Genomic DNA, 26,663 nt, shown 5'->3' with positions numbered 1-26,663 from the left:
AGCAGTCGACGGGTCTAAAATATTATATAAGTTAAAATCTGAACAACCCCTAAATCTAAGAATACTAGACTCCACATAGAACTAGCATTTCAAAACACAATCAAAGATTCAATCAAGGTAACTCAAGTATTCCATCCAAATCAAATAATAAAGTTAGGCAAATTAAGTTTAGCTGAGTTCTTTTCTTTGAAAATGAAACCAAAGTCTTAAATACTTAAATAGTCCTTTCAAAATAATTACAGTTCCCAAAATAGTGTGTGAGCCTGACTGCAGTATAGCTCAACACAACATGTCGGGAGACCACGTCTAACCCGACCCATCCATAAACCGAAGTTAAAAACCAAAATCTTAAATCAAACCTTAAATGAAACCAAAGTTATTTTAAATAAGAACTCATACCCTAACTTAATAATGCCACGAAACAATATAGAAAACTACAATCCAATTAAGCTTTCCAACACTTGACAAGTAACCCCCAAAGTACACTTAATATTTCACCTTAAATAGAATCAATAAAATTCAAACATCTTTCAAGTATCAACTCAGAACTAAAATAGCTCAACCAAAACCTTACCTAACATATAACACCTTATATGCCTTATGCTGTTTAATTCAAGTTAAATCACAGTCTAAATAAAACTAATATCCTTTCAACAAGTTTTAAACCATTTAATAAACAATTTCCAGCCCTTATTAACATGATCACAACCACCCTAGATAGGTACTTACAAAGACAAGACATTGATCAAATACATTAATCAATAAACACCAAAGTAACCTTTTAAAATATTTTAAACCACACTTAGTAATTAATTTCCAGCAAAGTTAACTTTTTAAAACAGCGAATTAGTCCAACAAAACCATATTTAACATACGTTTAATCCTTAGATAATTACCTCGATTTATCCAATGTACCAATTGTTAACAAACACCCTTTTAATTCTTAAAAGAGGATTTCTAGATTTTTAGTTTGAAATCAAAACAAAATTTTAAATCAAAAACATTAGCCAAACGATACCTTAATCCATTTACAAGATTCCTCCAATACACCCAAAGTACATTTGATATATGAACAACCTAAGGTCAACTTTTATAAAATTTCCAGATTTTAGAGAATGTTCAAAACATCGTTTTTATTCCAAAGTTATTAATAAATTGATAAACCTTTCAATTGTAGCATCCATTCTTACCCAAGGTGCAAGTGATAAGAACTACCAAATAACAACGCCAAACAACATTTACAGAATTAACAAGAAGTAAAAACAAAAAATATAAACCAATCACTGAAAGTATATATATACATACAAAAATCTATCAATCAAATCGAGGAATTAGAGCCACTAACCTCTTTGAATAGATCAAGGACAAAAATCAAGAGAAAACCCAGAAAACATAGATCCAAAATCAGCCTATAATCAATCCATACAATAACTAATGAATTTACAATTGATAGGAATGATAAACAACGGATTAAACCATAAGGAGAGGATTAGAAATACTTACAATTGATTAAAATAGGCTTAGGAATGATAGAGAATGACTAAGAGAAGTGCTACTGTCGTTTTAGGGTTTTAAAATAAGTGTAAAATCAGTTTAGGTCGAATTAGGTGAGTTTAAATAAAAATCAGCGAAATGAACATTGCACGCGTCGCGACCGCTACACCTCCATTGCGCCCGTGATACATGAATCGCGCCCGCGATTCAGGCATGTCGCGCCCGCGAAATGCTACTGCCTCCGATGAAAAAATTGAGATTTTGAAATTGTAATAGAAATCGTTCCAAACTCCGAAACTACTCCTAATACATCTTAAAACACTTATTAAAAGGTTTAGAACCTTCGAATCACGATTCCAAGTGGTCGAACCACTCAAACGAACCCAAGGTACCGTTTAGGCTTAACGGAACAAGTCAGAAAAATACGGGGTGTTACAGATCTCCACAAAAGCATGTTAACCGCCATCTCTTTTGCTGATCATCAACCGCGAAGCAATCAATATGGTAGCGAGACGAGCTCATGACCTCCATTGTACCTGTGTCATCACACAACAAGGCTAACCCTCCACTTTTACCCTTACAATTCACACAAAATATCCATCCTAGCTTCAACATCCTTCTAACACTTTCAATTTTAATGTTTGTCATCCTCGCTTAGAAAAACTATTTAGGGCTTCCATCTTGTTACATGCTCACTCAAACTCTTGAACATCCGGGTTGAGCCTAACCCTTGGACGTTCCAGCTCAGACAACTCATTGGTGATTCTTTTACTTCAGGGATTTTTACTCCTAATTGTCTCTCTTCTTGTATAACCATTAAGAATACTTTATTAATCTCAGGTAGAGTAGGAAACATCATAATTTGTTATCTCACTGTGTTGTAACTCTCATTCCGCCCTCTAGTGAATATGAGTACATCATGCTGTTGAAAATCTCTTGCAAGTTTGATTGCATCACAGTTACAAGCTGTTTCACAAATGCAATTAGGAATAGTTCTTAAATTGGATAATTCATCCCATAGTACCTTAAGGTTTGTGAAGTAGTCAGTGACAGTTAAGTCCCCCTGTTTGAAAGAAAAAAATTCTTCTTATAGTTCTGCAATTCTACAAGCATCACTCTGAGAAAACCTTTCTCTTAAATTTTTCCATACATTTATGGCTCCATCGATCCACATTACACTTTTCCTTATGTTAGGTGACAAAGTCTGCAAAATACAAGACTGCACCATCACATTACATATGTCCCAAGCTGGATAAATCTCCTCATGCTTCACAGAAATCTTCATTGATCCATCAATAAATTTTTCTTTATTCTTTGACCTCAGTGTCATATTCAATGATCTAGCTCAAGAATGATAGTTTGAACCGATTAATGGAGTTGTAACAAGAATTAAAGAGGGGTTTTCATTAGGATGAAGATAGAATGGACTTGAAACCATTTCTTCTGGTCTTAAAGAAGAATCAGTACTCATGTTTAAAGTTGTTTGGTAAGCAAGAAAATGAGAAAGAAAGTTACAATTTCTGAATCAAAAGAAAATGATCAGAAATTTAAACAAATAACAGATTTTGAATCGCAAAATCAAAATGAACAAGATGCTAATTTGTTTAATAAAACCATGAAAGAAGAGAGAGATATAGACTGTTGGAAGTTGAGAAAATGAAAAAAAAAAGAACAGTTGCTGTTGAGAAAAAATATTAGAGATATGCTTTGATACCATGTTAAAATCATGAGTTTTGGGAGATAAATCTCTTCTGTTATTTATTAACTTGTAGAAATGAGTTTATATACAAGAGAGCTGGTATGTCATCAATCCACAACAACATTGCTGATATGGCAATAACAGTTACAAAAGAGTGTGAAAATAAGACTAAGAGTTATACTAATTTATATATAAGACTATGCTAAACTTGATAAATAAGGCCTAATCACTCAAAAGCCCTCCATCTTTAAACTTTTTTCAATTGCACCCTGACGATGGAAAACTCTCTTAAAACCCTCCCACCTTTAAATTTCATTCCAATTGCACCCTGACGTAGGAAAATCCTCTCAAAATCTCCCCTTTTTAGATTTTTTTTCAATTGTATCCTAAATTGAAATTTTTTATAGTTTTGATTTTAAAAAGTTATTGGATATAATTTTAGGAAGAATGATTTTTTACATTATTAATAATATTAGTATTTAATTAGAATATAGATTAAAATGAAAAATTATTTTAAATTTTTTTCATGTGAGAAGAGGTTAATTTAATATTTTGAGGTACAATTAAAAAAGAATCTAATGATGGAGGGGTTCTGAGAGAAATTTTCTGCGTCATGGTGCAACTAAAAAAGGTTTAAATATGGAGGCTTTTAAGTGATTAAGCCGATAAATAAATATAACTCTAATAGGCTGTGCAAACTGCAAAGAGCCGAGATAGATTAGATAATCTGAGGTAAAATAAGCTTAACATAAAATAAAATTTTAATTTCACCACTGTACTCAAGTCGGCAATGATATTTTGGGCATTAATTTAAGAGATTATGTTGACTTGATTAATTTATTTTTTAGTAATTAAAAAGGATGGGATTTAAGGAGATTTTGGTAAGTAGTTAAATGAATAGATTAGGCAGATGTTGAAAAGACATTTACAACTCCCAGTAGTACGAATTAATTAATGGAGTACACCAAAGAAGATAACATACCACGCACGTTTATTATTTGTTTTCTTAGCATCTACAACCCTTTACTATTTGCAATTTCTACTATTCATTGTTCAATTTATTTTAACAATTTTATTTTTAATTTCGTATGCCTATTTAATAGGTTGAGCAACTCATTTATAACATGAAAAAACAATGGATTAAACATACTGAAGCAGTCTAATCCGTGAAGAATATATATTCATATAACATATCTTGTAAATATTCATAAAACAAACATATAATGTAAGAAATATTGTAATTTTTAACCACAACACCTAATTGTTAAATCTCACAACCATTCACTAAGAGATTTATGGTTGTTAGGAGTTCTGTTATATAATATTAAGAAGCTTATAATGTTATTTATCTGGTAGCATATTATTAAAATTTTATTTTATATGTTTAATAATAAATGAGTTAACCAATGAGTTATAGTTCAAACGTATAAGCGCTGGAAAGCAATCTGCTAGGTCGTGGGATTGATTCCTTCCACAAGCGCTCCCCCACTCTCTAATTATCAACAAAAAAAATTGAAGAATGTTTTTTGTGTATATACAATATATTATATTATATTTTTTGTGGACGGATTGTACTACTCAATATGTGTTAATTCATTAAATAAATGTATCGTATTCGGTTTTAAATTTTTGACACGATTAGTTACACGTGTCAAAATTGGATTGACTAATTATATCTCAATTTATATAGATAACAACACATTTATGATAGAAAGATACTAATGGTTGGCCTATCATTTATAAATGAGTTACTTACATATAAAAATATGATTTTTACACGAAATCTCAAAAATGACATGATTTTTAAAAAGTGTTAATTTTAGGCACCACCTTCCAATTTTTTTTCAAATTCAATATTGGCACATTTTTTTGCTGACGTGGCATGATACGTGGTACACTCATCGTGTGTCCAAATCAGCGAATTTTTCACTGAATCATTTGCCAATGTGAAATATGAAAAAAATGAAAGGTGCAGCCTAGAATTAACACTTTTTAAAGAACATGTTATTTTTAAAATTTCGTATAAAAATTGTGATTTTATATATAATTAATTTTATACTGTTATAAAATTAAAAATAAATTTATACCAATATTATCGATAGCATTTTCTTAATTTGTGTAAACAGATTTTTATTTTTTATTAATTACGAGAAGGGATCTTGCAGGTGAAAAAAATAAGCGTTAATTACTTAAAAAAAACCCCACCTTGAACTTTTTTTTCGTTTATACCCTAACCTTGTGAAAAAGTCATTTGTACCCAATTTTGGGTTTTTAGGTTTTATCTCTACCTAAAAATACTAAAATTGCCTCTTTTACTTGAAAAAAAGTTTAAGATAATCCTTCAATTTATATTTATATACTAATTAGACGTATGATATAACCTTATATTTAATTGTTTTTGATTTTTCATCATTTAATTCATTAAATTGTCAATTATATTTTTATATTGGGTATAGATGAAATCTAAAAATTCAAAATTGAGTACAAATAATTTTTTTACAAGTTCAGGATATAAACGAAAAAAAAGTTTGAAATTGGATTTTTTTTAAATAATTAGGCCAAAAAATAAACCCACAATTTAAAGCAGAATGTTGTCGGCCGCTAATGCTATTAAGTTGTAATTCACCTAAATTGTGTGGAAGTTGAAAAAACAAACTCTCTTAAAAGCGAGAGTAATGGCATTTTTAGTGGTATTTTTGCTGACGTGGCGGGACACATGGCACTCTCATCGGGTGTCCAAGTCAGCAAAATTTTATCAAAAAACGTGTCCATGTTGTTTTTGAAAAGAAATGAAAGGTGATGCCTTGAATTGACACGTTTTAAAGGTCGTGTTATTTTTGAAAATTCGTGTAAAGGTGGTGATTTTATATGTAATTAACCCTAATTAATTTACTTTTTAAACTAATGATAGGCCAATATAAAAAAATTAACATTTTATATTGTGATTTATAAAAAATATGAACTATTGAAAAAAAGAAGAAGAGAGTGGACTATTGTTTTTAAACGGATCAAATAATAGTTTATACCAATGTTCCATAGAAGAGATTTGAAGTCAATTTCAAATCTTAAATTACTATTAAGTTCAAATTTTAAATCTTAAATCATTACAATTCTCAAAAAAAACACAAACCAAACAACTCTATATTTACTTTATTTTTCTATTTTTGGTAGGCTAGCCTACTTACTAAATTAATAGAAATGTTAATTAAACGTGCTAAACTATTCTGGATGGATCATTATAAATAAATGTTTTTTTTCATTAATTATAAACGAATGTTTTTTTTTTTGATGATTTGGGAAGGGAGAGCGCTTGTGGGAGGAATCGAACCCACGACCTAGCAGTTTGCTGCTTAGCACTTATACCATTTGAGTTATAGCTCATTGGTAATTATAAACGAATGTTAGTTAACTTTGGCATGGTCAATTCTATGTAATTTCAGGGCCAAACCCATTCTTAAATCTTTGTATTATTATTTTTTATTTTAGTTAGTGCCTGCCAAATTTTTTACATTTAAATAATTTTTGTACTATTAATTTTATATTTGCATGGTATTTCTGTTAGAGCGTGTGCCCAAATGCATTTAACGACATTAATTTTACGTACAAAATTCATTCTTAAGTCCTCATACTATTATTTTTATTTTAATTAGAGTCTGTCAAATTTTTAACATTTAAGTAATTCTTGTACTATTAATTTAATTGAGAATAATTTTACAAAATAAGTTTAAATAATTTTATTAACTTTTATATAATTTTACAAACTCCTACTTTAAATTAAAATTCACATTGGGAATCACAAATCCTAACTTCAATTGAAAACTCAGACAATAATTTTAGAAACTCGTACTTCACTTTACAAATCCCTACTTCGATTAAAAATTCCTACTTCAATTTACAAACCTGTACTTCGATTATAAAACCTAGCTGCAATAATATAATTGCACAAATGTATTATAAAAATTAAATAAATGTGTCAAAAATATTTAAATTGTTTAGTTTAGTAGGTCAATTATGGGTGATACACATTTAAATTATTTGATCCATATTTAACTTAATTACTTTAAATAAGACAAATATTATTCATACAATTTTATTTAAAAAAAAATAATTTTGAATTATATAAACATGTATATTTAGATATGGTTAATTCGAAGTAGGGATTTATAAACTTATTTGAACTTATTTTGTAAAATTATTCGCAATTAAATTAATAGTACAAGACATACTTAAATACAAAATATGTAATAGGGACTAACTAAAATAAAAAAAAATAGTACGAAGATTTGAGAAAGAGTTTTGTACGTAAAATTAACATCATTAAATGTGTTTGTGCACATGCTCTAACAGAAAGACCATTAAAATATATATAAAGATTGATAGAGGCTAATTAAAATAAAAAAATAATATAGAAAGACTTAAAAATGGGTTTGGCCTAGCTTCAGAGCCAAACAAGACCATAGGGTACCATTACTAGGCTTATTTTCATACAGAAACAAACAAGACAGATTTCACTTCTCTTCCCCAATTTTTGTTTTTCTGTATCTTGTGTCCAAAAGTTATAAGGGAAGTACATCTAACATTAATATTATTATATATAAATACTTTTAATTAGGTTTTCTTTTTCTTATCATTTGGAGAGGAGGATTTTGTTGTGGAAGAATTTGATCTCACGACCTTCATAAAATATTGCTTGTTGTCGCGCCGCGATCAGCGGTAGAGAATAGAAGCAGCAGCTCTAAAATTCATAGCAAGTTTTAACAAATACTAAATTTTATTTTCATTCACGTCGTTTCTCAGTATTTTTGGAAATTATCATTATCATTTCGTAACATCCCATAGTTTCTATATCATGTCTCATATTACATAGATTTTCAATCAAACATGCGTTTCATTTCAGACATAAATATCAAAGTTAACAAAACGCAACATTCACACATGTACTTATTTACATGATATTACACTAGTTTACTGTATCATTGTTTAGATTATAAAACTTTCTTTACATACTTTTAACAAAAGAAAACTTTCAAAAAAAAAGAACAAAGAAAGTCCACTACATGCATCACTTCAATATCTTGAAAAATATTAGGAAACAACAAATTAGTGTAAAAATGAGTAAGTTCGTAACATTTACTGAAGATTAATTATAATCGAAAGTGTAGGATATAAACATCGTATGCATATGCAATCAAATACGGAATCGAATGAAACCCTGATCCTCATATCACATGTTGGGTTTTATATCACATTTCGGACTTCAAATACCATTCTTTTTTCTTCCAATAGGTGCGGTCCTAATATGATATTGTTCACTGAGATATCGTTGTCCAATTCTTAATCCACAAATTGTGAGTCTCGAGAGATCATAAGTCTATCGATTTTAAATCACCATGAGTCCCGAGAAATCGTCTCTCTATTAAGTTTAACTCATAAGATACATGTCTTAAAAAAAATCTTAATTGAGTTTAACTTACTGAAAGTCCTGGAGAATACTCTACCAAGTTAATCATGTATCTAGTATTTTTCATTCATGTTTTTCAGTGTCATTCTCAGTCATAGACCTCATACTTAGGTTTGATAATGATCGGTGCGCACGATGTCCTATCATCGCCCAATAGGTAGTTCCATCGGGTCCATTGGAAGCGCGTAGCGGGGGCGAGGGCCCAAATCATATGTTTCAATTTAAAATCAAAATACATAATGTATCATATAGTTTTAATAGCAAGCGTCTAGGAATCAAGAAAAATACCTATGTCAATTCTCCAACAATTCTAGTAGTCCCAAAATTACAGCGACCTCAAACTTGTCCACATAAGTATGCTCCCGATTGAATCCCTGCCATGAAGTGATATGTTCAAGTTCCTCTTGTCAAAAAACCCAAGACTTAGCTCTCACTACAATCACCTCCTTGCTCGAATGCTTGAAAATTTCTCCAAGTTTTTAGTGACTGATGAACTTGTTGTTGAACGCATTCAAGCAACCTTAAGCTTTCTCAAAACTCCCACTTGAACTCCTTCAAGTAAATACTCTCAATAATTAATAACTTCTTTTAACAATTCTTGCTTATAACTCTAGTTAAAATACTTAGCTTCTTTCAAGCATAAACTTATGTTGAGAGAATTTGTGTATGAATTGTACTAATGAAAGCAAATTCAACTTCTTTATATAAGCAAAAGCTCTTGCTCCCCTTAAGGCATGTGTTAGGTTAAGTGTCACATACTTAGCTAAATTATTCCACCATAAGACACATATCTTATATATGTATAGCCATATAAAGGTCATGTGTACTTAGACTAACATATGGTCGAAGTTCATTTTCATCGTGCATTTTGTGTTAATCCTACATGAATTATTCCACTAACTTTTAATTAGTGATAAGTGTGATCAATTCTACGAATTAATCACTCTTAAGCCACTAACCACTAGACTAAAATACAATTAGATACCTACTAATTTAAAACTCTTACAAATTAGTCCCAAATTGAACTCTATTTTTAGCTTAGATCAAATTTCAAGATATGCTAGTATCTATAATCGGTTGCAGACCCTATTGTGTGTGACTAACAAGATTCACATATAGATGGAAACGAGAGACATAAGAAATGCTTTTCTTATCCTTAATAATTAAAATCTCATTTACTTATTAACCCTCGTAAATTGTGAGTGACGTCTAGCAACATATCGCGACTTTCAAATAAAAATAATTATTTTGATGAATTCTAATGAACCTATGTTCATGATTAGAGAACACTCAAATTCCCTTCATTACAAGATTTTGATCTTCACGTTAGTCAAACACTAAATGTCTAGATCATATGACCTCGTCTCTCAATTACAGTTCTTGATAAATATGACTTATAATAGAAACGGCTTTCTAGTATCAGAACTCCTTCTAAACAAGCCATATTCTTCTGGCTAGGAATTCATCCATCAAGAATAATTCGAGATAATATAGAATCTTATCCCCAATCATCCGGAGTAATGAATTCTCTCCATATATAACTAACTAGAGCTAACACATCTCTCGACCATATCTCATAAAAGATCTAGGGATAAGGAGTAGGGGTGTGCAGAAAGCGAACCGAACTTAAAAACCAAACCGAACAGAAAATGATCGGTTCGGTTTTAATATTATAAATTTTTTATACATTTCAGTTTGGTTCGGTTTTGGTTTCAAAAATCCAAGAAACCGAAAAATCTATATTTATAAGTTTATTAGTTCTTTTTATTAAATTACTATTTTTTTTTAAATAATATTATTTTCTTTCATATTTAAATGTTGTCGTGTATAAGACATCACAATTTGACTTAAATTTGATTTTTAAATTTAATACCTTTAATTTTTATATTTTATTTTGATTTTTTATGAGTAAAACTTTAAAAAAGAAGTATTATTTTTCTATTTCGGTAAAATAAAAAAATGAAATGTAAAACAAAAAAAGAACTAAATCGGACCAAATTTTTTGTCAAAGTTTGGTGCGGTTTAAAATTCTTAAAAAATCGATCGGTTTTAATATTCACTTTCAAACTGAACCGACAAACTGAATGCACACCCCTAATAAAGAGCATCAAACGCTAATAACCTATATACCATATATTGTCACCGTAAGTTTAAGGACATGTACAATCATGAACTAAATGAGATTATATTGACTTATATGAAATTACCACGTATAAGTCATTTAGCGTCACTTGTTCGACCTACTCAACCTTTGAGTACTATCCACATGTTTATTTCAATCTTTCATCGAGTATTATGAGACTCACTACCTCCGGTCATTAGTAATTCTTACTAATCGGAAGAATAAACAGAGATGACGATATGCGATAATACGATGCCCGTATTTGTAGGACCCAATATAATTGCGAATAGTTATCGAGATCATTTTTATAATAGAATATGTCTATCATATGTCTTACACTTAAGAATATATTATATCATAATGTGATTAACAATTACTTCATAGCAGGAAGATCAAATTCTCTAACCTTTGTCTTTTTCGAAAGGGTTAATGTCAAAAAAAATCACGAACTTTACACGTTTTCTCATTTTAATCACGTAGTTTAAATTTTCTCATTCTTATACACAAACTACCACTTTTTCTCAAATTCATACACGGTGCTGAGGTGGCACTCATTTATTGGTGTAAAGTGACATCCACCTCAGCAAATTACACCAATGGAACCGTGACACCTCAACACCGTGTATGAATTTGAGAAAAAGTGGTAGTTCATGAGTGAAAATGAGAAAATTGAAACTGCGTGATTAAAATGAGAAAAAGTGTAAAGTTTGTGAATTTTTATGGGCTTAATTACTTAAAAAATCCTCACCTTTAGTTTTGTTTTCGTTTATACCCTGACCTAGGAAAATTGTCACAAATACTCACGACCTTGTCTTTATGTTTCACCTCTACCCCAATTTTAAAAAAAAGATGATTTATTAAAAACAATTAAATATAAGGGTTATTTTATACCTTTTATAATAATAAAAAATTACAAACAAATACTTTATCTTTAAAAACGTTCAAATAAGTCCTAAAATTAATTAATTTTTTTAATTTAAATAAAATAAAATATTTTTTTTAATTACAACCTACAATTATACTCCAATTTAAAAAAACCGCTAATATTATTCCCTATTATTTATTAATAAAAAATTTGATTTTTGAAACGGACGCCGAGAAAGGAGGAACGGCTGCTCCTCCATGGAAGGAGGACGACTGGTTCCTCCTTCCACGGAAGGAGGACGGTGGTGGTGTGTGGAATTTTTTTTTTATTAAAAATGAAGGACTATTTTAAATTTTTTTTCAAATGAAAAGAGGTAAATTTAATACCTCGAGGGTAGAGGTGAAACATAAAGACAAGGTCATGAGTATATGTGACAATTTTCCTAGATCAGGGTATAAACGAAAAAGAAATTAAAGGTGAGGGTTTTTTTAAGTAATTAAGCCATTTTTATGACATTAACCCTTTTCGAAAATAGTCGTGGCATTAATATGTCTAGATGAACAATTAGCTACATTTATATAGACACCTCTTTTTGGACATGTAGAAAAGTGATAAGGGACTGAAGCGTCTGATGATGATTACAATGCCTTAAAATTGTATGGGCCAATTTGTAGGTTCGAGTTGGTTGGTTCGAAAAGTCATGATAGGAGAGGCAGGCTAAGTTAGATAGAATAATATACTGGTGCTAGTTTTGAGACTAAATTGACCAAAACCAAACCTTAGTGGCCCTGAAAGCCCGTTTTGATACTTTCAGGGACCAAAACAGCTTGTTTCCCGCCTTTTTCAGGGCATATACTGATTAATGCGAATTTAGTTGATAAATAACTTCAGATAGAGTTTCAACTTAATCCTCATACCTAACCCTAACACCTAATCCTAACCCTAATTCAAATGCTATAAATAGTACTGCTATAAACCCTAATGGGGGTGGCAATGAAATTAAACACAAAAGAACACACAAACCCTAATTTGGCATAATATAACTTAACCACCCAGCCCCCGCACACTCAAAATCTAGCCATTTAGACAGACCAAATCGACCTTTTATGCTTCAATCGATCAAAAACATGTTGTTGCACTTTGATATAGAGCTGGATTCTACGTTTGGATCCCCAAAATTGACCCCAGGACTCGGACCGGTAGTTCTGAGGACCCAATTTCAGTTCCATCATATATATACTATCGTTTATAAGCATATTGTTAAATTTATCAATAGGATGCATGATTCGTGATTTCCCATGTTTTTTTTTCATAAACTGATAAAATTACTGATTGCCATGATTTGCCATGATTCTTGCTATAGATTTATGTTTAGGGTGTTTTTAATGGCTTTACACCGCTATTTTGATTTCCAGCAAGTTAATTACGTGTTTTTATTGTTTTGGCATGTTTTTCAAATAAAATCCAAAACCCGGTTTGGTCCTGAGTTTGGTGGCGCCGGGTTCTTTGTCCTTACCTCCACCCAGATCTTGTAACCCGCTTTCAGAATATGTTTTCATGTTTACGGGCTCATTCGGGCTCATAATCACCCTCTGTTCGGACCCACGGGCTTGTATTTAGTTGTAGTTTATATTTTTGTAATTACCCAGACCAGACTCAGTTAGTACCTTTCGGCCACATCAGCAACAATGGCGCTTGCCATGTCATCATAGGCTTCGAAGCCTATCAGACGTCCTAACAACTTTGAGAGCAGTTTGCTGCTTCATTCGAACCCGGAATCTATTCCAGTTTGGACCAGTGAACTCAAATTAACCAGAGGAGCGACTTATGTGTTTTGACCAGATCCTGAATCTAGCTGTATTGACAGACAAACGACATACAATCGCCAAACACTCTAAAAAGAGGTTTAAATATTGGGCATATAAATATTGTTTACTGCTTATTGAGCATATAAATATTGTTTACTGTTTTGAATGTATGTCCAAATTCATCATTAACATGTTTCATTAGATAATCATGTTAACTTAGTTCAAAACTAATCAAATCAAATCACATAGAACTCTTAAGGCCAGTGGCGGAACCAGGACTCCAACTTAGGAGGGTCGAAATTTTTACGTTCGGCTATTTAAAAAATCAAACGGCTGTAAATATGGTGTAAATCTGTTAATTTGTTGTTCTAGGGGCGGTTTTAACCGCCCCTAACACATGTAGGGGCGGTTTCTAGGGGCGGTTATAACCGCCCCTACTGAAAAAAACCTAAAAATTCTAATTTTTTTTTAATTTTTGTTCGGCGAGGAGGGTCGGCCGGCCCTCTTCGACCCTCCCTAGTTCCGCCCCTGCTTAAGGCTGCCATGAAACTATAATTAATGGTTGTATAGGTATTTAAGATGGTATATCCGGTTAGGTTTTATGCATGCAACTGGAATAAAATTCACATTTATTTGTTATGTGCTAGACATTCCAGGATTGGACGCTTCCTTATGAGTACTTGCTACTCGTTCACCATGCCAATCCAGATCGAGTAATATGCGAGTCTTAAATGTAATGCATGTTTTTCGCACTTACTTTCCAGTCTTTTATTTTTCCGTTATTTACTTTCCAACCATTTACCTTCCAATATGTTATATTTTGAACTTCCTGCTTTGATAAGATACTTTTATATTGGAATATGTCTTTTAAATCGATAAAATTAATAAGTCAAATTAAGAATTAGGTTGTGTTCACGAACTCGATCTTTTGGACCAATGCATGATAATCTCATCCATAGGCATGTGAGATTATCTAGTCGGTAGAAAAGATATTTCTTAGCTAAGTTAGGTGGCGACTCTATTTTTCAAAATTAAGTCAGAACAAGGTCAGCCATAAGCATGGGCGAGTTCGGCCTCCGCACCACTCACAAATTAGTTCAAATGGACATATATATCTTCACCATTATGATTAGTTCTACAAATATATATGATGAAATGGCCTTAAGGCACATACTACTAATATTCGTATCAATGTTTCCAAGCTGTTCGTGTGCAACGCGATTGCATAATACATTTGATAATATAAAACAATATACTTTTTTATATTCAAAAGTAAATAAACTCTTAATTATTTCGCTATGCCAAAAATCCTCATCATTGATGTCCCACTCTCTAAACTCTTGAACTTGTCAAATCCAGTCATTAAATATATATTAATATTTTGAAATAACGGCCTAACTCTAAAACTGATTTTAGACTCAAACCACATCATCACATGTCATATACCACGCAATCAATATTTATACTCTTTTTATGTATACTCGTTTCATTGATTGATTATTGATTCTATTTTTATTTTTAAAAACTCTTTATCTCAAAAGCATTTTATAAATCATTATATATATTATTTTTAAAACTCTTTTCACCTCGTCGGCCGAATTTTCTAATTTAAGGCCCTACATTTAAAATTTACTCTTTTTCTTTATATATAGAACTTCAATGAAAGTATTAGAAGAAAATATCGAAAGGATTGATGGAAACCATTATTCCTTCATTAAAATCAATCATATACAGTTCATCGTCTAATAATAATACTCCTTCAGAATTAACCACTTTCTCATTATTACACACTATACATTTCAAAAGTAAAAACAATTAATATGATAATTTCTACACTTCTTATTTTAGTTGTCCTACTATACACTTATTTACTATAGTCATTAATTCTTATTTGAACAAAGGATCATTTCACCTTCTAAACTTGGCACGGAATATCAAAAAAAATCCAAGTTCGCAAAAATAGATCAAACAAGCCCACAATTTGACAAATTATATTGAAAACATACCCAAGAGAATAGGGATATCACCCCCCCCCCCCAAACTAGCAAAACCGGATCAATTAACCTCTCCATTTTCATCAAAAACCGCCGCTGACTCCAACACCATCGCCAGAAATTTTTTTCCTATCGAAAACCGCCGCAAACGCCAAAAAATTATGCCGCCTTCATACCCGCCGACATCCAAAACGACTCCTCTTTGCTCCTTCTCTCTCTGAGAAAGAGCATATTTGCTCTACTCCTCTTTGAGAAGGAGCGACTGCCCTCTCCTGCGACTGCTCCTTCTCGGATGTCGACGGAGGTGGAAAAACTTTTCCGATGGTGTGCGAGGGCAATTACCGGTGGATTTGAGATGGAGGGAAAAATAATAAAGTCCCTATATTTTCTAAAAAAATATTGTTTAATATATAAATTTTTAAAATTGTAGAATTTTTTTTATTTTTTTTTAAATATTCAAATATTAATTTAAAGACTATTTTGAACCTTTTACCATTATATTTATATAGAGTGTTTCAAACGTTGTATGTGAGTGGACGAGGATGGAGGAAAGGTGAAACTGATTCGATTTTGCCAAGTTATGGGTTTGTTTGATCCAGTTTCACGAACTTTGACCTTTTTTAATACTTCGTACCAAGTTCAGGAGGTGAAATGATCCTTTGTTCATTCTTATTTCCGGACATAATTCAATAGATAGCAATAAAAATCAGTTTTTAGTGGATTTTAAATAAGGATATTATAATAAAATTAATTTTAAAAATTGTTATTTACTAAAAATGAGTAAGAGTTTTTTAAACAGAACAGAAAAAGATAACTTTATCGGGACGTTGAAGTATATTTTTTAATGATACTTGATAATTAAGTTTATGATGCTTAATTTGAAATCGAACAAGATATTTAAAGTATAATTAATGTTGCTGAACTACTCTGAAGATACAACGTAATTAAGTTATGAACTATAACGTAATTAAGTTATGAACTATACATAGCAAGAGAAAGGGAGAGACTAAAACGGAAAATGAAAAAACATATTTTTAATGATTTCAGACATGAAAATGAAACACCAAAATGTAGAACTCGAGAAGTATTTATGCACATGTTACGGAAACAGAAGCGTGCGTGTCTAAATTTGTAGCACAAAAAACAGATAGAATCGCAATACCTTTTGTTGACGTAGAATATGCTACAGCCCTAAGAGTTCAAAACTCACATTGTCAACTGTAAACAATTAGCAAAGGTTGAAGTGATAATGGATCGAAGCATACATTACATAATCAATATTTGCAGAGACAGACAAGACGCAATCAATCTCCGTTAGCTCCCAAGCAAATTTAAAAAAAAAAAACGAGCAAATAATCACAGAAGAAAGCAAGTCTAAGATGGAGAGTGATGACCTAATACTTTGCTTTTCATGGACGAATAAAACAAACCTTCGTATCTGTCGCTCTCACCCCAAGTTGAGAGAACCGTCCTTCATTAGTTTCATGCTTAGACTGTTAAATCTGCCTCTCGAGTAATGACGAGAAGCCTTCCGCCAATCTGTTCCGGTTTTCATCATAGCAACAAATTCTTCGTAGCTGATTTTCCCATCCTGCATTCGTAGAATGATGATGTCAGATTTTAAGCCACGGAATCAAAAATATAATGGTAAACAAACATTGGCTCTTCACCTTGTCAGTATCGACTTCTTGGAAGATGTCATTGGCTACATCTGTACAATCATCTGCTCCATCTTCCATCAAAGCATTCCGAAGTTCATCTGGTTCGATATAACCATTGCTGTCCTTGTCAAAGTAGGAAAATGCCTTGTGGAGATGCTCATCGTTGGCCATCCTTTGTAGATGCAAGGAAACAGCAAGAAATTCCTCATAGTCTAGTGTACCTTTCCCATTTGTATCTACCTGTAGGAACACAATTTGACCAATTAAAACAGTAATAAACTAATACATTAATCTTTTCCCTTAATGCCTTTCAAGAATTGCCCACATTTTACACATCACTTGTCATCGGATACGGTTTAAGCAGGAATGTGCAGACTTTTTTCAGTGCATTTTTTAACTTAATTATGCAAATAACCTGCAATCCCCAATAATATTTTTGGCAAACAAAAGCTCATGTAACAGCATTACTGTATTTTTCTTCCCAATTTTTTTATTTTCTCCCAAAAACAAACCAACTTTGATTTCCCTCCCCTAGAAAACAATAAAGAAGAGGGTTACTCCCCCCCCTCAAATAAATTCTGAGCTAGAATTTTATACTGTATATTTAAGTTAAGACCATTTAAAATATTAAAAGCAAAGTTTCTCAAAAAAAAAAAAAATATTAAAAGCAAAGAGTACAAAGCACATAAATCTTTGCACTACGTTCACTCACTTTACCTCTCCCTTCTTACTAGATATGAGCCCAATATCTACAAATCCAAACCATTTGGTTTTGCACAACAGACCCAAAAAATTAAACACGGCCATGACATAAGAAAACAATAAATCATGTCATGGACATATCGCCATGTCATCTCAAAGGAATTTTTGAGATGCGCAGCCTAAAGGAAGACTGATAGATCAATTAACCAGTAAAAGACTTAACAGGCTTAACTCATATGCACTAGCCAACATCCAAGCTAATCAAGTTACTATTTACTGTAGACAAACATAACAAACGGGAAAAAGAATTAGAATTTATTTAATGTTGATGACAGTGAAAGCAGTACACTCACAGCTTCAATAAGCCTTTGAAATTCAGAGTCTGCAAGCTGGGAGTTAAGATTTTGGAGTCCAGATTTCAATTCTTCAATTGAAACAACTCCATCATTATCAGTGTCCATCTTCTTGAAAGTCTCTTTGATGTCTCCAACTTCTTCAATTGATAAGAATTCAGCAATAACCTGCATGAAAATGAACTTAATTGGTTTAGACTGTAAAAGACATCAGAGCTTAAAAAGGGCTCATTGAATCGCAAAAAATGTTTCCCAGCTATTTCTGGGTGGGGGTAGGGGTGGTGCGGTGGGTGGGTGTGGGACAAACCCTAAGGTCCCTAACCCTTGCATTATTTTGCAAAGGGGCTGTGTCCATGCATCAAACCTATGACCTATGGGTAGCCAAAGGAACACTTCAGAAGTTTCACTATGGCCTACGGTTAGCCAAAGGAAAACTAATAGTAATATAAATATTTTAGTCACTGACCCGAAGTGCTTTTCTTTTGAATCTGTTCATCATTGAAAACTGCTTTAGCCTTGACTTAACAACATCACCAAGAGGAACATTTGGAGCCTTTTTAGCATTTTGGAGCCATGGGTGCTCTGTACAGGAAGACACATGCAACAGATGAATTGAAATCAGAATTGTTTGAAAAGTTGTAATGCAATGATTACCGAAATTAAGATACATTAACAACTTAAAGAAGCTTAGGTATACTAGCAAACTGGATATTGCTGTATTTGACATTCACGTAATTAAAAGTTAATAGCCCGTAGGAATTCAGGAATATATCATTGAGAATTCCAATCAACACTGAAACAGCAGCATAATTCACCATCTCTCAAACATCCAGGATCCTCATTAAACTAGCAACACAGTGCTCTGAAATAGTAAGCTAAACAAACTCTTGCATTTGTCACTCTATGTTATAAATCACGCTCAATTACGAGAGATTAAAATGTTAATATATCTGTAAGGAAACCCATATTGTTTCATATCCATCATTTTTTTTCTACATGTTCTAAAATATCTCAAAAATATTATTTTTTAGATTGGATTCAGGTATGTATACAAACACACAGGGTACACCACTTAGCATACATATATGTGGAGAGGCAGCTTAGTGATATGCTAAAGTCTTAAACTTAGACAGGCTAGTCTTACTTTACAAGTAGCAATTTTCTTGTATTTAGTCACTTGAATTTGCATAATCAAGCTTAAGTATGAGACTTTTGTAGTATTTGCTAATCCCATACTCCAAATAATAGTAAGGTTCTAAAAGTAAGATGCATTATTAGTTCATATCTAAACAACTCTTTTCAAACAAATCATTCTGTAGATTGTTATGGTCTAAACTCAACTACTCACCTGGAGTGTTGTAAATTACAAGTGGTCATATATGCACAAGGCAAGCCACTCAGCCTAGCATGTCATTCTGATAACCAGCTTTTCTGTTAGGCACGACGCCAATTTGGTTCTATAAATGTACTACATTTATTAAGGTTGGTTTATTTTTCCATGTAGTGATCTCGTCTTATTTTTCCCACTTCTAAAGTTGGTTCATAACTCTAAGAGACCTGGGAAAATTTATAGAAGTACTCCTAGGGTTTGATAATGCAAACTATAATAATTCACTATTAAAATCAAACATTACATTCCATGATTTTTCATAAATTTGACACATTAAGAAAAAGTAATGCATTTATTTTATTAAAATTTCGTCATTTATTGAGTTGTATTTTGCCTATTAAAAGACTGAATGTTTCATTTCGACAAAAGAGACATGCATATTAGACCACATGTCATTGTCTACATATATTTTCCTTTTCATATTCAGTAGGGTGGGTGAAATTCTCTATTTGGATTGTATGACTGAGTTGCAATTTGTGCAAATGAGATAAAGAATTTGTTTCAAAAGCCACTGAGGAATGGAAACGTTGGCACAAAGCTTGCTAATTAATTAAAATGGGAGAGATAAAGACAAGAACACACCCTCTATATTCTTTGACTCCTTTAATCTCAAGCTCGCCATGTAACACATTAATAGAACCAAATATTTTCATCGCGTCTATTGTGGCCATGTAATATTTATATTTTCTTAAGTTTTTCATGATTATCCCTTTTAATGCATTTGTTTACGACTTCTTCTCTATGCTCCTCAGCTTACCACTCTATCCTTTTTCCTATTTCTTCAAGTAACTAGCACAATATTTCACCAATTTAACAAGAATTTGGCATGTGCCAAGCTTGGAGACTTGGCAAACTTGAAGTATAAAAGCAGGTACCACAAATAAGAGAGCAAGCACGCATTGTTCTACTCCAAGCTGACCGGTACAAGATTAATTTTCTTCGAGTAATAATTTGATTTTTTCTAAAAGATGTATTTCATTTTCCCCCAAAAAAAACACCTTCCGGGCAGATAATTTCCTTGAAAGAAAATGAAGCAGCACAAGAAGAGAAGGCGTGCTAAACATCTAACATAAGGAAGGTACTATAAAGAAACATCAGAGAGATGTAAATACCTATTACTTGCTTTGCTGTTAGTCGAAGTTTTGGGTCAGGCTCCAACATTTGCTTGACAAGACTCTTAGCACCCTCGGAAATATTCGGCCAAGGATCCCTTTTAAAATCTATAATACCACGAAGAATGGCCTGAGCAACCCCTTGCTCGGATTCTGTATAAGAAGTAGAGTTAGCTAGAGTAGAAACAACCTTAACTTTCATAAGAAAACAATTTGTCTATCCAAGGAACTTCTGTCCTCCTTCAGCCATAGATACACACATGCATGGAGAGAGAATAAAAAGAATACATCATTACCAGCCCAAAATGGAGGAACTCCACATAATAAAATATAGAGAATGACTCCTGCACTCCATATGTCAATTTCTGGCCCATAATTCCGCTTGAGCACCTCTGGGGCCATGTAGTATGGACTTCCAACAATTTCAGAGAACCTCTCGCCTGGAAGATTAAAAAGTTTCAGCAATAAAATTTGGCAACCAAACATAGCAATGACTACGATCAACTGAAAATAATCTATAATTATTGACCTTTTACATATAAATAAACTGAAAATAATCTATAATCATTTACCTTTTACAATCAACTGAAAATAATCTACAATCAACAGAAACCAATGTATCATTGACCTTTTACATATAAATTCTCAATAATTCATTTCACCGAATCGCTATAGCATCAAAAATCAGTAAAATTTAACATTCAGGCTTTGCATGGGCAACAATTTAGCACCATCAATTAGACATTTACTATTCCCATTCAGATATAGGAGCTTTCTGAGTTTGCATACAAGATTCCAACTTTTCACATCCACCAGAACTCGAAATTTTCTCGGCATTCTAACTTCAATAATTTCAAATTCAACAACTTCAGATTCCATTGGGCAAAACTAAACAATCAGTCACAGCACAACCATTAATTACCCTGAAACTTTTTTCTACAATCTCAATCACAGCACAACATCACACTTAACAATTGAAATCAGTTAATCTACAAGAGTAAAAACCTAGAGTTGTTCCTCACCTGGCTTGAAAAAAATAGACAATCCAAAATCAATAGCTTTCAAAGGCGAATTCTCCTTCTTATTAGCAAACAAAAAATTCTCCGGCTTCAAATCGCGATGAATCACGCCATGCTTATGACAAAGCTGCACAACTTCCACAATAGTTCTTGTCACCGCCGCAGCCGCCCGTTCCGTATAATGACCTCGCGCCACAATCCGATCAAACAGCTCGCCGCCTTCACACAACTCCATCACCAAATGAACCGCATTATCATCCTCACACGCCTCCTTCAAGCTCACAATACTCGAATTTTTAGGCAAATGTTTCATAATAGCAACTTCCCGTCGCACATCGTCGATATCAACGGCGGTTCTAAGTTTTCTCTTGGAAATACTTTTACAAGCTAGTAATTCTCTGTTATCACGGTCTATACATAAATAAGTTACTCCAAACTCGCCGCGACCTAGCTCGCGATCGACTAGGTATTTCTCTTCTATATTCTCCTTTGCAACGTCGTTTAAGACTGTGATCGGTAGTTTTTTTGTTACTGTGTTGTCTTTTTTGCTGTGGTCGTGGCTTGAGTAGTTTGATTTCACGTCTTCTCTTGCTACGGCGGCCGGAGATCTGCAACAGTTTCCCATATTTTTCTAGCTGAGGTGTTGATTTGGCGACGGATCTTGAAGTTAGGGTTTCACATTCTACTCCTACTAATAGAGTAGGAAGGAGAGAGAAGTGGCGGAGTTGGTGGTGGTTGTGGTGGTGGTGTGGTGTGGTGTGAGTACTGAGTACGGTGGCTTTTTGTGAGGAATTTTTTTTCTTTTTTAGTCTTTTGAGATATTTTTTACTGTTTTAAATTTTTTATAAGTGAACTGAAAATGAGTTTACTATTTTTTTAATTTAAAGAATCGTCGTCTTTGGTAGTGTGACTTTTGTCGGCTAATATGCAGGTCGGAACGGGGTGGTGGGTGGGAAAACAGAGAGACGTTGGGTTGGGTTGGGTTGGGTTCGATTGGGTTCGATTCGATTCGATTCGGTTATTGGTCTGTTGTGTTGGCCATTGGGAGCAAACGAGACAGAATGATGGGTTATCATTTTTTGTGTACAAAAAGAATTGAATTTGGCTTTACGATAAAGGACCCTTCAATTTTCAGTTAATTTGTACTCTCTTTCAGTTTCACAATGGAGGTATTGTTTTTATTAATTTATTTTTTACGTCTATAATATTTTTTGTTTTAAAATATTTTATATAGATTAAAGAATTAAAATATATTTTATTTAATATTTTTTTTATTAAATTGTTCATGTTAAATACAATTATTTCTATATTATTGATTAGTCTTTTTAGTTTCGACTAATTATTTATTATTTTTTAAAAAAAATATCAATAAATATTTTTTTAATATTTTATAGTGTTAAATATTATGGACCAACAATTTTTCTGAAGAGACAAATATTTTAAATCAAAAGTATAAATATTTTTTGTTCTTTCTCTTTTTAAAACTAATGAGTTACAATTTCAAATACAATTTACGAGATCACCGTTAGTAAAAGTAAAAGTCACAAATAGTTTATTCTTAATCAAATAAAAGATCAATTACCCTCTGTACTTGGTACGAAATATCAAAAAAGTCGTTTTCGAGCAAACCGGATCAGTTCAACCCACAATTTAGCAAAACTGGACCAATTCAACCCGCACAAAAACGAGATCAATTTCACTCTTTTGACCCAAAAAAGAGAGTAGGATTGCCTAATTAAAAATATTAATCCTAATTAACTCTAAATAATCTTAATTAACACTAATTAAAATCTTAAATTAAACACTAATTAACACTAGTTTTAATTATTTTTGAACAGAAATTAGGGATTCTTTTTCTTCCCTCTCACCGCCGCCGCCACCACCGTCTGCTGCCACCCACCACCCGAAAATCAAAATCGACAACCACTACCACCACCAACCACTCCACCACAGCCACCGTGAACTACCATTAGGGAAAAATCTGCTCCGAGGAGCATATCTACTCCTCCAAAATGAGAAACAGGAGCTCCTTCAGCTCCTCGTTGGAGGAGCTGCAGATCTGCTCATGGGGAGTTGTAGATATGCTCCTCGTTTTGAAGGATCGTCTGCGGGTAATCAGAGCGGAGGGAGCTAACCTGAGAAAAGGAAAAAAAAATCTCTTAATTTTTATTTTAAAAAAATAATCTATTTTTAAAGTTTTAAAATATAAGGTGAAAATTAAAATATAAAAATCATTAAGCATTAATTCAATGAATGAGAAAAATATTAAGCACAATTTTTAAACTTTTTACTTTTAAAACCGGATTGTGTGTTTCACTCTTTAGAGAAAGTGCGGTTTGATACGAAAACGAGAAGTTGGAAGATTCATATAACTTCATAGTCTCAAAAATGATTTTTTTTTTTTTATATTTCATACCAAGTACAACAGTTGAATTGATCTTTATTTATTCTTAATTCATATACAAATGAAATATATTTTTTTAAATGGATGGAGAAAATATATCTGTTAGAAATTGCGTTTCATTTCCAATTTTTTTATTTTTATGTTTTAATAAAGTTGTTAATTTTTTCGTTATTATATAATTTAAAAACATAATTGATATTTTTTTTTGAAAATAAAAAATTATATTAATTAAAAGATGATTATCAGCCAGTATATAGAATATGATAATCGGAGGAATATACCCCAACCAATTAAATAAATTAAAATAGTCATATGCTATTACATGAGATGTTTTATGATAATTAAAACAACATTTATGCATCTCAATTAAGTTAAAGTAGTAATGTGCTATCAAATTGATAATATTATAAAGTAAAAAGTTGTTATTGAAGACATCCATTACAACCTTTAAAATAAAGAAAATTAGATTAGTTTCGCTTTCCATGATAATACTAACTTTAATCGCGCAACTGCTACAGTTAGCAGCTATAACTTCATCGTTAAAGTCCTGAATCACATCTTATGTGATATATCTCCTCTTGAAAATTAAAGACATCATCGATATTGACGTAAAACATACGTATATTTGGTAAAATCCGTCGTAAGATGGTGCCTCTAATTGTTTCAGAAATTCAAGTCGTTTGCACCGCAAAAAACAATTTCATCTCCAAAGATGAAAAAGTACTCTTAATTTCTACTAGATCGGATCCAATCTCAATTAAAATATTAGGGTAGAAAATAATTTTTAAATCTAGACCAACACTGTTCAAGAAAGAAATTTTATCTAAAAATAAAGATAAAACCTATGAAAAAACTGGAAAAAAAACCTGAATTTGAGAGATTGGGGATGTAATTTTTGCCAAAAACCACCTCACATGAACAAGAAAGAAAAAAATTTACTATTTGAGAGGTTTCTCAAATAGTTAATATTTAAAAAGCCTTTACCAATGGGAGTTGGTCCAAGTGGTAAGCGGCTTGTTATCGCTTAAGCAAGGTCTCGGGTTCGAGTCCTTGTGAATGCAGAAAATTCCCACTGGAAGACTCACCCACCATGCCAGGTGCGCGACACGGGTCGGATCCGGATTAGTCAAGGCGAAGCCTTGGAAACCGGATGGGCTTAAAAAAAAAAAGCCTTTAACTATATGTCACTTATTTAACTTTTTTTAACTTTTTCTTTCTAGAGTCAAGTCGTATCACTCTCTCAAACTTTTCATGAAAAGTCATCTTATTTCTTGTTGAACCATGCCATGCATTACTACAAGCCTACATTTTTTCACTCAAAATGAGAGAATTCAATGGTGAAACTAGAAAGGTAACCTCAATTATAAATTTTGAAATTATGTTCAATTCAAAATTTTAAAACATTACATCGATGCGTTCTTTTCTCTATAATTTCCTCATATACTTTTTTTTAACATAAGTTTTTATAACTTAATATTTTATAAATATGGATTATTAAAGATTCTTTTAATATGTTAATCCTTTGAATTCAAATGTTAAAACAAGATCTATCTTCTTTATAAAAGGCTTAATTATTGAATAATACCTCATCTTTACAACATTTTTATTTACTGCCCAAAATATTAAAATCGTAAATTTTAGTTCATTTCTCAATTTTTAATTTTCGTTGTTGCTATTTTTTTAAGTTGAAGTAGAAAAAGATTTAAATATGTCATTCATATTTGGAATTTTTAAAAATGTCAAACTAGAATAATTTAAAGCAATATGAAGGGCATGGATTTTTTTTTTCACTCTAATTGAACAAATGGTTACAATTAAAGTGAAATTTTAAAAATCGTTTAAAATTGACAGTTTTAAAAGTTTGAGCTACAAATAGAAAGACTTAAAAATGAGTGTACTAAGCCATTATAGAATTACAAACACATGAATATGCTATCAAGCATGTGAAGGCTTGGCCTAATAGCCAAGTCCTTCGTTGCATGAGGTCGGGGTTTAAACCCCGATTCTCCGTAGACCGTAATTTGTCTGGTTTAAATTTAAAAATATATACTATTTTCCGTTAATTCCCGCTAACTCCTAATTTATATAAGAATATGTTATAAAGTGAGTGAAATGGTGTGGAAATTCAATGTTTAGGTAAGGAGAGTAATGTTTAGAGAAAATCTTAGAATGGAAGGAAATGGTAGGTGCAAACTTAAAAGAAAAGAAAAAAGAATAGAATGAAAAGCAAGAATTAAGAAGAGAATATGCCATTTGTTGTCTCTTTAATTTGCAAACATTTGAAATTTAAGCAGAATTTGGGTCCTTTTGTCTGTTTTCTTTATGCTTGTTAGTTCAATTCAGAGGCTCAGTGGGTCTCTTTCTGTCTTTTTCATTTTCTGTTATGTTATTTTCTTTCATTAATATATAGATAATTTGATTCGTTAGAAATGTAAAATTGATAAATTTAAATTGATCTTTTGCAGATCTGTATTTAAAACTTGTTAATCTGTTTATAACACGAAATTAATGGACGCTGTCATAAATTACCTCTGAAACCTATCTATTCCATTTCTAAATTATAGTACTTGTAATAATAA

General features: G+C 31.9%; 1 protein-coding gene across 1 annotated transcript; it reads right to left on the bottom strand.

Moving 5' to 3' along the window:
* Positions 1 to 16,589: 16,589 nt before the first annotated feature.
* LOC126661016 (calcium-dependent protein kinase 13) lies at positions 16,590 to 22,537 on the bottom strand. Its single transcript, XM_050354770.2, has 7 exons — positions 21,684 to 22,537; positions 20,958 to 21,101; positions 20,662 to 20,814; positions 18,626 to 18,741; positions 18,160 to 18,327; positions 17,114 to 17,344; positions 16,590 to 17,034 (listed from the first exon to the last, which is right to left on the bottom strand). The coding sequence occupies exons 1-7, from the start codon at positions 22,303 to 22,305 to the stop codon at positions 16,891 to 16,893; spliced, it is 1,578 nt and encodes a 525-aa protein (XP_050210727.1). The 5' UTR covers positions 22,306 to 22,537; the 3' UTR covers positions 16,590 to 16,890.
* Positions 22,538 to 26,663: the final 4,126 nt, after the last annotated feature.

The sequence above is a fragment of the Mercurialis annua genome, linkage group LG1-X (genome assembly GCF_937616625.2).
Source record: "Mercurialis annua linkage group LG1-X, ddMerAnnu1.2, whole genome shotgun sequence".
In the NCBI taxonomy this organism is placed as follows: Eukaryota; Viridiplantae; Streptophyta; class Magnoliopsida; order Malpighiales; family Euphorbiaceae; genus Mercurialis; species Mercurialis annua.
The sequence above is the reverse complement of the archived record's forward strand: the minus strand, read 5'-3'. Positions and strand labels throughout refer to the sequence as shown.